We start from the raw sequence: 14,405 nt of genomic DNA, 5'->3' as shown, positions 1-14,405 counted from the left end.
AAAGATGTGTGAGACTGACTTACAGAGATACAGAGACCGAAAATTATGAATATGACGGGGTTATGAATATGTCAGGATGTTTCCTTATTTTAAAAGTCTGCTCAGGGGGGTGATAATGATCAAGCACTCCACTGTATGTACAAAGATTTTTTTTGTGGGGACTCTTATGAAGACTTTTTTTAATGCAAAGGGTTCGTGTGCTAATTAACTATTTAATGCTTACTCAAGACTAATCAGCAATTTATTCCTCCCCCAAAGCACGAGAGAAATCTCACCTACTTGAAAATTCTACCTGCAAATAAAAAATAAAAACACACCACACACAATCCAATATAGTAATTTCCATCTTGTCTGAAGCAAAGAGACAAAAACACAGAGTACAATATTCAAACAGACACAGATCGTTTAACAGCCTTCACACTACTGACCTTCATTATGGGCCAGAGGGTGCAATCAGATGTGCCCCTACAACTCCAACAGTAAAAGCCCTATTCCATTTTGGATGCTCCTCAGCTGAGTACCGCAAGCAAGATGTGGCAACCAACTGCATTCAGTGGTGGTTTATGCTAATTTGTTTCATTCTTAATTAAAACAGAGCAGGGTCACTCACATAAGGGATGTCACTTACAGCATCTCAGTTACTACCTTAATTTCTCAAGCTGATCAAGCTCACTTGTCAGAACACACCTCACTTGCTGTTGACAGGCTGCTGAGTGCCCAAAATGCTTGTGCAAATCGGACATTAGCTCCTGAATCACACAGCACTTTAGTAAAATTTTGCCCATCTTTCATAATTGCTTAACACAGTACTCTTGGCCGTGAATATTATAATTATTTTAGTAAGCTCTGAAATGAATTGCAAATTTCTAGTAATAAACTGTAACAGATGTACTCCACTGGGTACAGCACCAGTTGGTTTAAAACTTGGAACAAATGGTGGGGTAAACCAACAACGGAAGAATCCCCATATGTTTACTCCTGTTGGAATTCTGCACTAGTAGGATGGCTCCAAACGCAACAGTTGCAGAAATCCAAAAGGACTATACAGTGCAGTATGTCCTAGAATTAAATCTGAAATAAAAGCTGGCATAGAACACAGTGAATCTCTCACACAATTAAAAAATTGATGATGTTACTACCACCTAAATAATGCTGCCTATGCCTAAATCTTTGATGGCTGACCTTGGTGGCTCTTCTAGCTAGAGCAATTTCTGGCATTTAAAAATCTTGAAGTTAAATGCATAAATGGGAAAGTAATATAAATACTTTTGGATCTGTTCAAATGTCAGAAAGGAAAATTAGTAAGGGGGCTTTCTTCCTATTCATTTTGGTCCCCTGGTTAGTTTTCTGCAGCTTATGGTTAGTCAGACATTTAATAAGTCTAACAAATTCAGATAGGTCAGCCAATAAGCAGAAAATTACTGGGAAGAAAGTTCTGGTGGGCCTGTTGCAACCAACAGTTATTATATGCCTCCAGCTAAACAAAAATAAGCAACCTTGGATTTACAAGAAAGGAATCCTGAGATCCCTGATCCCTCGCAAACACACAGGTCATCCGACCTGGGGACAGCTGACTGCTGAGGATAATTATTTGTGCTACTGCGATCTGGGTGTACAGATCCCACACTTATTTGGCTACATAAACTGCTGTTTGATCTCTCTAGATGTTGAAAGGGCAATACCCAAGCTCCCCAATGGGGGGGAGGGGGGACATAATACATCCCATTCTAGTCTAGAATATTGTGAAGTTGGAATTTCGCATTAACATGCTATTTGAATAGTAATGGAGAACCTATGAATTATATGTTTAGTGTTTACATAGTCATATCTGTTACAGTAAAAACAAAGTAGGGATAATTCCATATATCTTGTGGTTGCAAATCAAAATATAATACTCTATTTTTGCAAAAATCTATTTAGGTACCATTTTGATGGGGAAAGAAACAAGACTATGAGTAAGTACATAGAAACACCATATAGTAATATGTGATTAACATGAGCAAATATCAAAGCAAATTCAGCCTGTGTTGTGTACACACATTTTTGTCACAGCTGCACAACATGCATAGTAGAGCTAAACTTACAGCTCTGCACAGCAATTATTATGGGCACCACCAAAGTATTATACGTTCTTTAATTATTGCCATGGATTGATTAAATTGAAAACTTCGCTTTGGGCAGGAAGCCAAATGGTCTATCTCTACAGTATAAAACTCAATCTATATTGCATATGACTCCCTTAGAAACCAATTCTTTAAAGAATTCCTTTAACAATAATCCATGACAACGATTTCTTTTACATCCTATGCAAAGTCATTCCTTTACAAGACAAAGATAATCTTAAAAATATTTAATAATGGTTTCATTCCTAATACATTCTTTTCTAGAATGGAATATATTTATTATGAATAATATATATTGATTTAGGTTGCAAATATCCTAAAATATTATAACCTACTCACATCTAATGTACACTGGAAATGAGTGACATGCGTAAATGATGACTATAGTTTTTAAATGTTCACAATTGTGACAAATGGTTATATTGATCTGTGCCAGCACAGTAACATAACTTTTGAGAATAAACTTGCCTTAAGCTATTCATTAGATATTCATTGTACAGCTTCCCCTTTAAATGCTATGATTAAGAAGTATACATACAAAAATTAGTGGGGCTAATCTTCACTATCATCTATTAGTGAAAAGACTGTAAAAACAGTTAAAACAGCATGTTATATTACAGTGAGCAATTTATCAAGAATTTGATTTAATAGTTATACAGAATGGTAAGTGATTTAAAGGCAGTCCTTCTGGGCAGGACATGTTCTGCAGCTGGGAGTCTTGTTCGTGATGTAGTGTTTTCAGGCAGTTTGAAATAAAAGTTTTACGCATGCACTGTGGTAACTCAACATAAGCTTCTGGTGTTGGGAACTCCATTAATTTCTTTTAAAGTGTCACACCCATTTTATTCTCATCTCATAAAATCATCCTTTTAGCTGAAATCATAAGAAGTGATTGCCATTACATTTGATTTTTAATTAAATGCATATTCAGCAAAATAAAATATAAAGCTATGAAAGCATTATGTTTATTAGGAACATTGTATTACCAGTGAGGGGCAGGCAGGAGATTTGTCTCGAGTGGGATAAAAACAGTAAGAGAAAACAGGCAATGTTTTCCTGCTCTATCACAAAACTTCACATCTGAGGAACAGGAAAAATGCTCCAAACAAAAGGGCAGGGATGGATGAGCTCAAGAGTAGACCCTGTTTAAGCAGACAAGTTCATGGGTAATATGAGATGCTCTTGTTTAAGTCCGAATTTCTCAGCTGGGGAAGACACACCGAGATCTGCCACAAGCAAACACCTTATGTATAGCCATAGGCAAAATCTCCCTTTTATACTGTCGTAGGAAGAGATGCTGGTAATTACCATAATATTGCTTTCTTTTTTTCCCCCTCTTACTTTCATAATAGGTTCCAGTCTTTTATAAAATGACACCACTTCTGCTTCTGAGGCATATATTTTTCCTTACACCACTAAGCTTCACTGTCCTTTATGTTTCTTTCATGTTGACACTTCAATGATAAAGATACATCAAACAAGGCTCTTTAATTTCCAAAACCCATAACTCATATTTTTAGCCTGCTCAAGGGGCCAAATACAGAGAATGGTGTTAAGAAAAATAAAAATAAAAGTACAATTTACATCTTAGATGGGACTGTAGTACTTTCAAGTACCTCTTAGAATAAGTCTTGCCAGGCTAGCATGGTCTTTGTAAAATATACAGAATTGCTCTCAATTTTGAAAGCTTTTCTTCAAAGTGCTAGGCTCTGAAAAGTCTTCAAAATTTTTTCAAAGTAACAACTTCAGCAGTGTCCTGGTTACTTGGACCTTAGCTCCCATTCAAAAGAAAAAAATTGGTTAATAATTCATATTTAAGATTAAACCCTGCTTCAGGAAGAACTCCTGCTGAAACCAATGGCTTGCGCCAGAAGTATTCAGTCCTTAGCAGTTCTCACCTTTGCTTACTATTGGTAGTTCAAGGGTAGACCAAGAACTGCTGAAATGAAGACCCTGGAATTAGAGAAACCTTCTTCAGGCTCCACCAAATGTTGCAATATTGGAACTGTACGTGCTTCTTGATAAGAAAAAGTAGCAATTTCTTCTTCCAGCATTTTCCTAGCTTTTGAGAGGAAGTTTCTTATTAACAGCCCCTAAACCCCTGCTAAAGTTCAACACAAATCAAAGTGCATACAGCTGCAATGAAGTTGCTGAAAATGCAACTGGTCCCACATGGATTACTATTAGGGGCATAAAATGTGGTCCCATGTGTTATCCTGTTTGAGCGTATAGCACCCTTACCTAGCTCAGCCCCTACAGTACACAGACTATATCCTGCTTTACTCTGATTGGTTCACAGAGCATTCTTAGCTAAACTGCTTTTTATTTGTTTTTATATATATGTATGTATGTACGTATAAAAATTAAGTTTCAGAAGTAGGCTAGGCATGCAAGGGAATGCATGTGGAGAGCAATTTAACCCACCCCATTCCATTAATCTACCCAATTTCCTTAAAAAAGAGTTGTAATCTCCCTCACAGCAAGTAACATTAAATATACTGCAAGGTACATATGTTCACCAAGTGAACATAATGAGAACATAGTTATTTTTTCTAAGAGTAATGAGCATACTAAACAATTAATTTCAGAGCTATGTAAGTGTTGATTCACTGAGAGAAACAAATACCTGGGGTTTTTCCCCTGATATTTGCTAGCATATCTGAACAGGAAACTAATTTTATTATGAAGTATTAGTCAGTCAAAGACCAAAGAATTCAAATTAGAGTATTAATTTTAGGAAGATTTGATGACCCAGAGTAATGAGTATTGCTTAAAAAATAGTTTCAGTTAAGAAAAAAGGACTATTAAGGGATAAACTCTTTCTATGAATATCTCATTTTGAATTTCTTTGTTCACATTTTACCTTTCACTCCTACCACTGCACTCAAAAAGCTGAATGAGGCACCAACAGCTACGCAGAACATTTCATCTCCCACATCAAATCCCTAACAACTATAAGCAGAAGTTTTGCTACCAAATGAGCAAAATAAAAATTCCCTTGAGAAATTGTAAGATGAGACGATAATCAAGATTTCAAAAAAAATAAGTAGCTGTGGTGTCACCTCTTCCAGAAGCAAGGTCCATGTTCTTTTTCATTAATCGAAGACTATGGAAAAATGTTTCATATTTCTCCATCATGCTACTATATATGATAGAGTATTTCATAAAATGATACCTGTGTCACATGCATAGTTCCTTACTGAAGGTCTAAACTGATGAGGAAATCTTTACAAACAATTTATATAAGCTGGCTGATACTCTATCATAGGAATTCATCCAAAAATTACAAACAGGAGAGAGGAATATGGGCTTTCACAGCAGTCAGACCTGATTTAGTTGAGACTGATGAAGGCCAGAGAAAGCAAGGTGAAATGCAAAATTACCAACATTTGAGAAGCCACAAACTACATGGAAAATAACGTAATCACCCTCCAGAGAACCCCAAATCCAGAATCAAAAATGATCCAGGAGAGCATGGAAGCAATGATGGAAATCCTCAAACAACTATTTTTGCATACTATGCATGTTTTCCTTTACTAAGGGAAATGGCTACACGTGGCAAGGGCACAAGTTGACTGTGATCCTGCTTATATTAAGATATATCACAGTGCAACAATTTGCAGTCCTCTCTAATCTTTCTGAACATGGACAAGCTTCTCCCTCATGTGACCCTCTGTCTACGCTTGAGCATCAATGATTTAAATTATGATTTCTGTGAATCGGAGTCCTCAAGGTCCAGATGGTTAGAAGACAGGGTTCCACTTCTACAGATAAACAAGACAACCTGGGGCTAGGAAACGTGACGTAAAAGCAGCAGTGCTGGAGCCTCCTGACAGGCAGAGACCTGGGGAGTGTGCAGGCAGGAGGGGCTCAAACACAGCTGGGAGAAGACCCAAACCTGACTCTCAAAATTTGTTTCTCCTCTCAGCCACACAGGCTGAGTCTTAAAAAGAGCAAGAATTTGAAGGTCAGTGGATTATCTTGTGGTAAGCATATTTCAGCTGTGCATTGACAGGTCACTGGTTTTAAGATAGCATTTAAATATTAAATTTTGATCCTTACATTTTCAAGAAGTTTTAGATTTCCCCATTTTGCCCCCATTTGCCTCTATATTTGTGATTGTGTATATTTGTGTATTGATTTGCTGCGCATGTAACCAGAATAAACAATTTTCTGGCTTCTTGCATCCCTTCCACAGCCTCTATTTAGCGAGTGTAAAACTTTTTTTTTTATCTTGTAATAATATCATAGCATATTGTTATCCTAGAGGTTTAGTCCTATATCCACTATATTTAGATATTCAGAAAGCAGCTTTTCCAAAACAGTTTTACCACCACAGATTTGCACAATCGTCAAATTTCCTTGCATTATGTAAACACTGTCTTAACAAAATGAGCAATTTTTGAAATCACTCCCATAAAATTCAAGAAATTTTAGTTATAAATGCCTACAATATTAACAAAAATGTGATACACCTCATGCACTTTCTGTTATACAAGCAAAGTTACTGCGTTACAGATTAACAAAGAAGCAAAATTACACAACTCTAAGCATGATTTACCTAGTTTTGTGGCTACGGTGTTAACTGTTGGACCAAGAGCTTGATTTCTCTCTTGAAACCTCAGCACTGCATTTATGCTAGGTATTACTGTAAATTCTAAAAGGTTTATTAAAACAGAGAAAAATTTAAAAAATGTTTGCTTCCCATAGCTAACACACACTGTTCGCTATTAGAAGAGCTCTGGGTGGTAAATGACTCTGTTGGAAACTCTGCATGCTGCCACCTCGCCGTAACTCATCTCCACAGAAGTTCCTTGACCCTCACAGGGAAAACCAAAGCAAATACTTACCCTGTGTGCTTAACTTTAAGTAACTAAATAGTCTCCAAGCATCCAGTGAATTATTCATATATTCAACATAAGCATAAGTTAAAAAGTAGAAGCTCTACACAACTTAGAGCAGGCTCAAACTCCACCATACCATAAGGTGAAGCTCCCAGGTGTGAGGCTTCTCCCGGGACACCCTGCCCTGTGATAAGATCTCACTTTCACACTATAAACAATACATTGCATCAAAAGCTATTTAGCTTAACATACCAAATTCAGAGAAGGAATAGCTGAGCACAGTTCTCATGGATTTACTCAAAGYTGAATATGGCATTATGCATTCATTTTATCAACTAAGAAAATTTATTGAACTAATAGCCATTAAAAACAGAAGAGTTTAAATTTTGGTGCAGTTGTACTTCAACACCTACATTTAACATTGAATATATTTAATCGCTCTCACACTGGATAGTCTTTAATGATCCAACTGACTGGCTGAGTGCAAAAAGACAGAACAACTCTTATCACACAGCCTAAACTCTTAGTTTCTCAACTGCTGTGACTTTAAACAAGCATATAGACAATCTTTACAGTCTGTGGAACAGACTACAGTCAGAGTTACCTTCTTCATCTTCCTGATAAAAATACCTTCCTTCGATACAAATCAAAATTTAAAGCTTCAAAAAAATATGTAGGCTTACATCCTATGTATAATAGAAGTTTTTGGTTTCCTTCCCATAATATCTATCTATGCCTCAACCACTTGTGCATCAACTTGTACAATAGCTCTGTTACATGAGGAATACTAAATAACATTTGTAATTGCTCACTCATATGGAGAGCCATTTCATGAATATCTCAGAGTGAAAAGGATCATTATCAGACATACGTTTACATCTCACTTCTATATTTCTGCAAGAGGACAGATGGATTGAAAGAGAAAGCAAGTTTGGTTGCCTTTGAAAATAAACTTAGTGCCAAAATCAAAAATAGGTCATTGTATCCCAATAATTGAATCCTTTAGATTAAACCTGCACTTTCCTGAGATTATGGGTGTTTGCTTAACCAAAAAGCAAACTTGCATTAGAGACATGCCAGTTAATGAAAAGTGAATGCTCTACTGACTTTTGATCACAGGAAAAAAATTAGCATTAAAGTTATTACTGCTTTAAGTTTAATCATTGGCAAAATCAGTGGAACTAATTTTAGCTGAGCAAAGCAATGTTCTGAAAACTTTGTTAAAAGGTGATTTTCGAAGTCCAATAAATGAACTTGAAATGCAAGGATGACAGTGACAATACACACCAAGAGATCTAGTACATTTAGTGCTTGAAACACATGTTATGCAACCATTTGTATTTGTTCCAAGAACATGCCAACCATCCCGGTACTGAATTTCTAAATCTGCTGCAAGAAGCAATAAGTAAACTTACCTATATGCAACTAATAAGCAAAGCTGTAAAAAAATTTCATGGCATCTGCTTAATAGAATAGAAAAATACAAAACTGATAATGAAATTACTGATTTTCTAGTAATTTCCTGTCTATATATCAGAGTACCCTAATCAAAAAAGAAAAATCAGCATGTAGAAGGAAAAATTGAAATGTGAAGGTTTTGTTAATTATCATACATTATAAACATTAAGGGCTTGATGTTTGTAGCTACATATCAAAACATTATCAAATGTCTGATAATTGAAAAGTAACAGCTAATTTTCAAGGAATAAAATTTGACAGCCCATCTAAGTAGAGCAAGAGGAAACTGCTGCCATTTTCCTTTTGCTTTTAACATCATTGTCTTCTTTGCAGCAGCACTGAGTGGTCATATATAGACTCCTTTAAGCAAAGGAATGTGATATTCCACAAATACATAGGGCATCACATACATTATAAATGATAATGGAACATATATTGATAATGTATAATACAAAGCAGTTTCTTAGGGTTTTTCCCTCTCATTCAACAATTTTGATTTTTAAATCTTAGTGACTAAGTATTGTTGAACATGCAGGCAAGAGGCAGAGGTGATGCTCTTAAACAGGGATAATCAGGTTAGGCTATTCAATGTAAAGCTTCGCCAACAAAAATTTGGATTCTGATCTATCATTCTTTGTCTCATGCTTTTACAGAAAACCTATTTTAAAAATACATTATAGAGGGTGTTCTATGTAGTAGTATTATTTTCCAACTTTTACTTTTTAAGCCAAATTGCATTTCTGCCATGAGACCTCTGAAGGGAGAATAATTATGATTTTCATCATTTTTAAGGGTTTCTAAAAATATATTTAAATAGTTCTCTTATAAATGTAATGATTCTAAAGCATTGGGTTTCAAGTTGCAGAAAGATATGGTTTAAGCATGGGTTTTTTTGCAAAAACCAGAATTCCCACCTTGCTAACAGGACAAAGCTCTCTTTCCTAGACTATAAGATGCAAGATGACAAAGCTGGCGTTCCTTTAGGATGGAAATATTAACTGGCATGTTTCAGATCAGCAGCACTTGCTTGCTATCTGGTACAGGCAGGAGCAAAAATTATAAAGTAACAGGAACAGCTGCAACAGAAGTGAATTATTTAGTACGCTAGAAAAGATACAAATGAAAAGTAACCAAATAACTATCATAAATGCTTTAGGTATCTTCCTGCTCATCTTCATCTGAGAGCTTCAGAAACATCCCACAAGAACCAACAATCCAGTGTGGATTTGACCTTCACCTCCCTCAGCTTGACTTCAGGTCTGCCCTTTTACTTTTTAGGTATTATTTTGTTGTGCACATTTCTTGAGTGAAGGCCTACATTTGTAGATATTTAAGTTTTGCTGGGAGTAAGGTGGGTGACTAACTCCAGAAGTGGAAGTTGCATGCCCAACTTTTTTAAAAAAGAGGAAATACTTTAATTTCTGTTCTTCACTATTAATTTAATTTCTGCATTTTATCACCAGCACTCTAGAACAGTTTCTGTTGTGGTTAGTTTGTTTGATTTTTTTTTCCTTCAACTCCTTTGTCACTCTTCCATCTGTTTTGAAGAGTTTTGTACAGGCTTATTAACATCTTTACAGATTTGAGTTTTCAACTGGAACTAAAAAAGGGCACCTCTAATCTGCCCACCATCAGTGCGCAGGTGCACACACACACGCACAAGTGTGCAAGTGACCTTGCACAGGTTTATTTTGCTCTGAGACGAGCAAGGAGGTAGGTAAGCTTCAAAGATTGATGAACAAATCTGTTAAGGCTGAAACCACATCTTGCATTCCCCTCCAGTTATATCCCCAAATATTACCCCACACACAATGCTCTGCACAGATCCTCACACCAATTACTGATAACATAACTTAAGAGCCAGTACGTAGACCTAAAATAGCACGTCAAGAAAGGACAGCTGTCTTTAATTTGTCAGTACAAAATCAAAGCCAAATTTTGTACTCATTCCCATTCTTGCCCTGAGCAATCAGTGATGGAGCGCTTCTTCAACACTGATTTAATTTACAATCAAAGTTTTCCTAAATGTGACAGCTACACCCTATCTCACAAATCTCATTTCTAACCTTAACATCTGACATAATACAAAAACTGCTGGCACAAATAATTGACTGCTTTACTATAAATAAGAGTATTAAAAATTATTTTAAAAATGCCTCATAAATCCACATTTCAAGTCTACTTTATTGATTTCAGAAAAGTTGATTTTATTTCCACAGCAATATTCCATGATCTCAGCACTTAAAAAAATAACACTTTTCTCAGTTTTAACTATCATTGAAATATCCTTCATTTCAAAGATATCAAGAAATTATCACTATTCATTTTCAATACAAAGCCTCTTACATTTCAGCTGTCATTTTCAAAAAATCATACTGAAAATAGTGTTTCTAAGCAGAGTTCAGTTGCAGCGTAATAAGTAATAATTTCATCAATTAGCAGTATTCAGCATCCACTGAGAGTTCTCTCACTATTATTTTATTCATAGAGTCCTTTGTGGAAGTAGCATACTAAAAAGATCCATTTATCCTTCAAGGTTTTTCATAAATGTGTCATACATCTTCGAAAACAATTGGTTATTATTCTCTCTCAATCTAAATAACTATAATAACTTCCAGGTGTAAAACCTCTTTTTATTCTTCCAATCTTCTTTACTCACATTATGGGTCTACATTTTTAATAACCTATTCTAACGCTTCTACCTACTTTTCAACATGTATTCTGGAGTTTTCCATGGACGCTTGTCATGCCCGGATGGGAGGGGAGCTGGCTTATTGTTGGAACAGAATAGAACCTGGCTTCATATAATGTCCTTCATAATTGAGGCAGAAACAAGCATTTGGTAATGAGCTAGATGCTAGTATAGATGCTAACAGTGCAATGGCTGTAAGGAAAATGCTGCAATTGTGAAATTCAGCAATAGCTCACACACAGCCCTGCAGATTAGAACCTATTTTATTTCTTCTTCCCTGTAGATGCCTCCACGCATTGACCAGCCTGCTCCTCCTCGCCCACCAGGCCGTGTCCCGGCTCCTGCCCTGCTATCGGAGCCCTGGCAAGGGCTCCCGTCGGAGCCCAGCGTTCCCCTTCCCCAGTCGCCCAGCAGAGCCCCACGGGGCTGGGCGTCCCAAGGAGCTCCCGCCGCTCCGAGAAGCCGCCCCACGCAGCCTGCACCGCACTAGCAGCCCTGTCTCTGAGAGCACCAGCCCGGATTGCAGCGACATCTCCTACACAAACTGCTCCATTCCCTCCAAGTCAGCCAAACATCCACCCGCACTGGAAACCTGGCCAGCACTGTTCAATATAACAGAAGTTTCAGTTTAAACTAGGCCTCTGAGAGCACACCTAATAAAACTACAACAAAAAAAAACAAGGAAAGTGTGTAGCAACGTATTCAAAAAATAATAAATTAGGTACTACAATCAGTATCTTTCCAAAAATGGCACAAAGTCCAATCTCCATACTAAATATAAACCTAATGATATTGCGCATATGAGTAATACTTTAAAGAAGTGCATCATTAAGAAGAGATTAACTAAACCCAATCTTCAAACCAGCTTTCAATTTTACACCTCGATTCTGCATTCTCAAAAGGTTGTACACAGGTGCATCTTTAAAAACACAAGCATGCATACACCAACAAGATTTAAATCAGGCAGTTTGGCTGCCTGGACAGTTCTCTCTTAAATTACATATATAATTGTTTCTGAACCTGAAATTAAAATGTTGGAATGCACCATGATTGCCTTTAACTGAACACTACCATCCTATCTAAATGAAAATATTTAGATTCAACACCCAGATTTTTTTTAATTAGCTTTCAAATGAAATCACAGGCAAGCATGTCTGCCTTGCCCCATTTGCACTGTCGGTGTCAAGTTGAACTGGAAAGGCCAACCATTTCAATGAACTAAAATAAACATAATTTTAAGGTCAAGTCACTTGTAACACTTCAGGCAGCAAATGTCATGCTGAAAATAAAACTGAACCTTGGCTTGAGCAGAGATGAAAGGTTTGGCATTTCAAGCGCTTCATTGTGTTTATCACTTTAAATTTACAAATAAAACACTGTCATCACATATATTAATATTTTACTGCAGCTTTCTGAGGCTGTATGTGCATATATATATATACACACACACCAGAATATGTGCATATATATGTTTATGTGTGCTTGTGTGCACATGTGAGCATATACACACATACACCAGACGCATTTTAAAAAACAAAATACTTTACAGGTGGCTTAACCTAACTTCAAATGGTGAAATTTCTACAAGACTTAAAGATACTGGGAATTGCAGAGTGGCTTGGTCAGGCACCTTTCTCTGACCATGGTAAGAGACTAGATGTTTCATAAGAAGGTCCAAGTATTTTGACAGAGGGCAGAAATGAAATCCCCCAATTCAGCCTATAGCCAGCATAAGAAAACAAGGATGCTGAAAGAAGGGGGATACTTCACTTGTTCCCAGACTACACGCCAAAGGTATGGAAGTGTTTCTCCCCGTGCCAAGCCGGAGCAGAGTTACCTGAGTATCTGCTGTCTCAGGTTTCCACTCTAGGGCGGTGGGACGCAGTAAGCTGCCTCCCGCTACCTGCGCCCTGCTTGGGCGCCCAACAGACTGTTGGGTGTCCTGCATCTCCTCCTGGCTTTGGCTAAGACCTGTCTCTGTATAATGTAGAACATCCATTTACCCTRAACCCTTCACAAATACACTCATCAGTTTGATATAGACAAACTATTCATCCAGATCATGCATATCCATAGGAATAATCCTCTCTTCTGCTGTAAGGCACTTGGGGAAGATTATGCAGCGATTTCGGAGCTGTCTGGGGAACAAAGTATGTACCAGAATTGTTTTGCACAAGAGACTCTTGCATTCCTCCTGCTTGCAAGAAAAAGCAGATACCTTTGRTGTAAACCAGGGCTCAGAACGGTGATTCTACCGTAACTTAAGCAGGTAGCAATCTTACCATAACTTAAGCAGGTATCTTGGGTAATAATTAATAAACATCACCTTTATACATATCTTGATCTGAAAAGCCAATACTTGCTCTGGCATTTAATCCTCACTGCATCTCTTGAAACTTTGTTTTTCGTTTCTTTAAAGAAACTTGTCCAYTTGAATTAGGCTCTTTGTCATCTGCAGCAACAACAAAATGATGCAGGCATTTCTTAAAGTTGTAACAGTCTATGAGCAGAAAAAGAAAGAATTTAAAGCTGAAGTAAAGACTGCATCACCTGTTATTTCATAAAAGAATACATCCAGCCAATCTGAAGGCAAAATGCTTTTTCTATTTCCTAATAAAGATTATAAGTGGAAAAGCCGACCATTTTGCTCATGTCTTCCACTTCCTTCTTTACCTGCCCTCCTCCCCAGGTCCCCTTTGACAAGCATGTATTTGATTTCTTTAGATTCACATATTGAATTATGGCATCGCCCTGGAACCATACACAAACGAAGACGACAAAACGCCCACCAAGCTCTGCGCAGCCCATCTCCGTTGGCCCATTTTGTGAACTGATGCTCTGCGCACACAGCGACGCCGGAGATTTACGACGTGCAGATCCAAGGGAGGAATTCTGCCTGTCACATACAAGCGGCGGCAGATGAAAACGAAAGCACGCTGAATAACGTGCCCACACAAATGCCACCCGCTGAACTTCTGATAAGACATTTATGGCCAAAGGCCTCCTAGTCGCACACACGGTTTCTCTGCCAAATCACATACTTGCCGACGTCCTGTACGGAGGCACGAGCGCGGCTGCGCTCCAAGGCGGGGGCAGAGGGCAGGGAGCCGAGCACGCGGCTCTCCCGGTGCTGTAACAAGGAACAGGAATGGGATGCTAATAAGAGGAGGGAGGTTGCCAGGCAACCAGAGGGAGCGGAGCGGGCCGCGAGGGGCTGGCAGCGCCACGCGGACACGCTTCGCCCGGCCCGCCGCGCTTGCCGGCGGCCACGGCTTCCCTCAACGCTTT

General features: G+C 37.8%; 1 protein-coding gene and 1 long non-coding RNA gene across 2 annotated transcripts in view; one reads left to right on the top strand and one right to left on the bottom strand.

Moving 5' to 3' along the window:
- Positions 1 to 13,707, bottom strand: part of DPYD (dihydropyrimidine dehydrogenase) — a 375,517-nt gene extending 361,810 nt beyond the window's left edge. The window contains exon 1 of the mRNA XM_026057686.1: positions 13,444 to 13,707. Within this exon, the coding sequence (XP_025913471.1) occupies positions 13,444 to 13,488 (45 nt within the window). The 5' untranslated portion in view covers positions 13,489 to 13,707. The remainder of the gene's footprint in view (positions 1 to 13,443) is intronic.
- Positions 5,866 to 12,445, top strand: LOC112961948. The gene is made up of 3 exons (XR_003252172.1): positions 5,866 to 6,090; positions 9,582 to 9,682; positions 11,401 to 12,445. It is a non-coding gene; the product is annotated as an uncharacterized LOC112961948 (long non-coding RNA).
- Positions 13,708 to 14,405: the final 698 nt, after the last annotated feature.

The sequence above is a fragment of the Apteryx rowi genome, unplaced genomic scaffold (assembly GCF_003343035.1).
Source record: "Apteryx rowi isolate R43461 unplaced genomic scaffold, aptRow1 scaffold_14, whole genome shotgun sequence".
NCBI classification, from domain to species: domain Eukaryota; kingdom Metazoa; phylum Chordata; class Aves; order Apterygiformes; family Apterygidae; genus Apteryx; species Apteryx rowi.
Note: the sequence above shows the minus strand (reverse complement) of the source record. Positions and strands in the feature narration are given on the sequence as shown.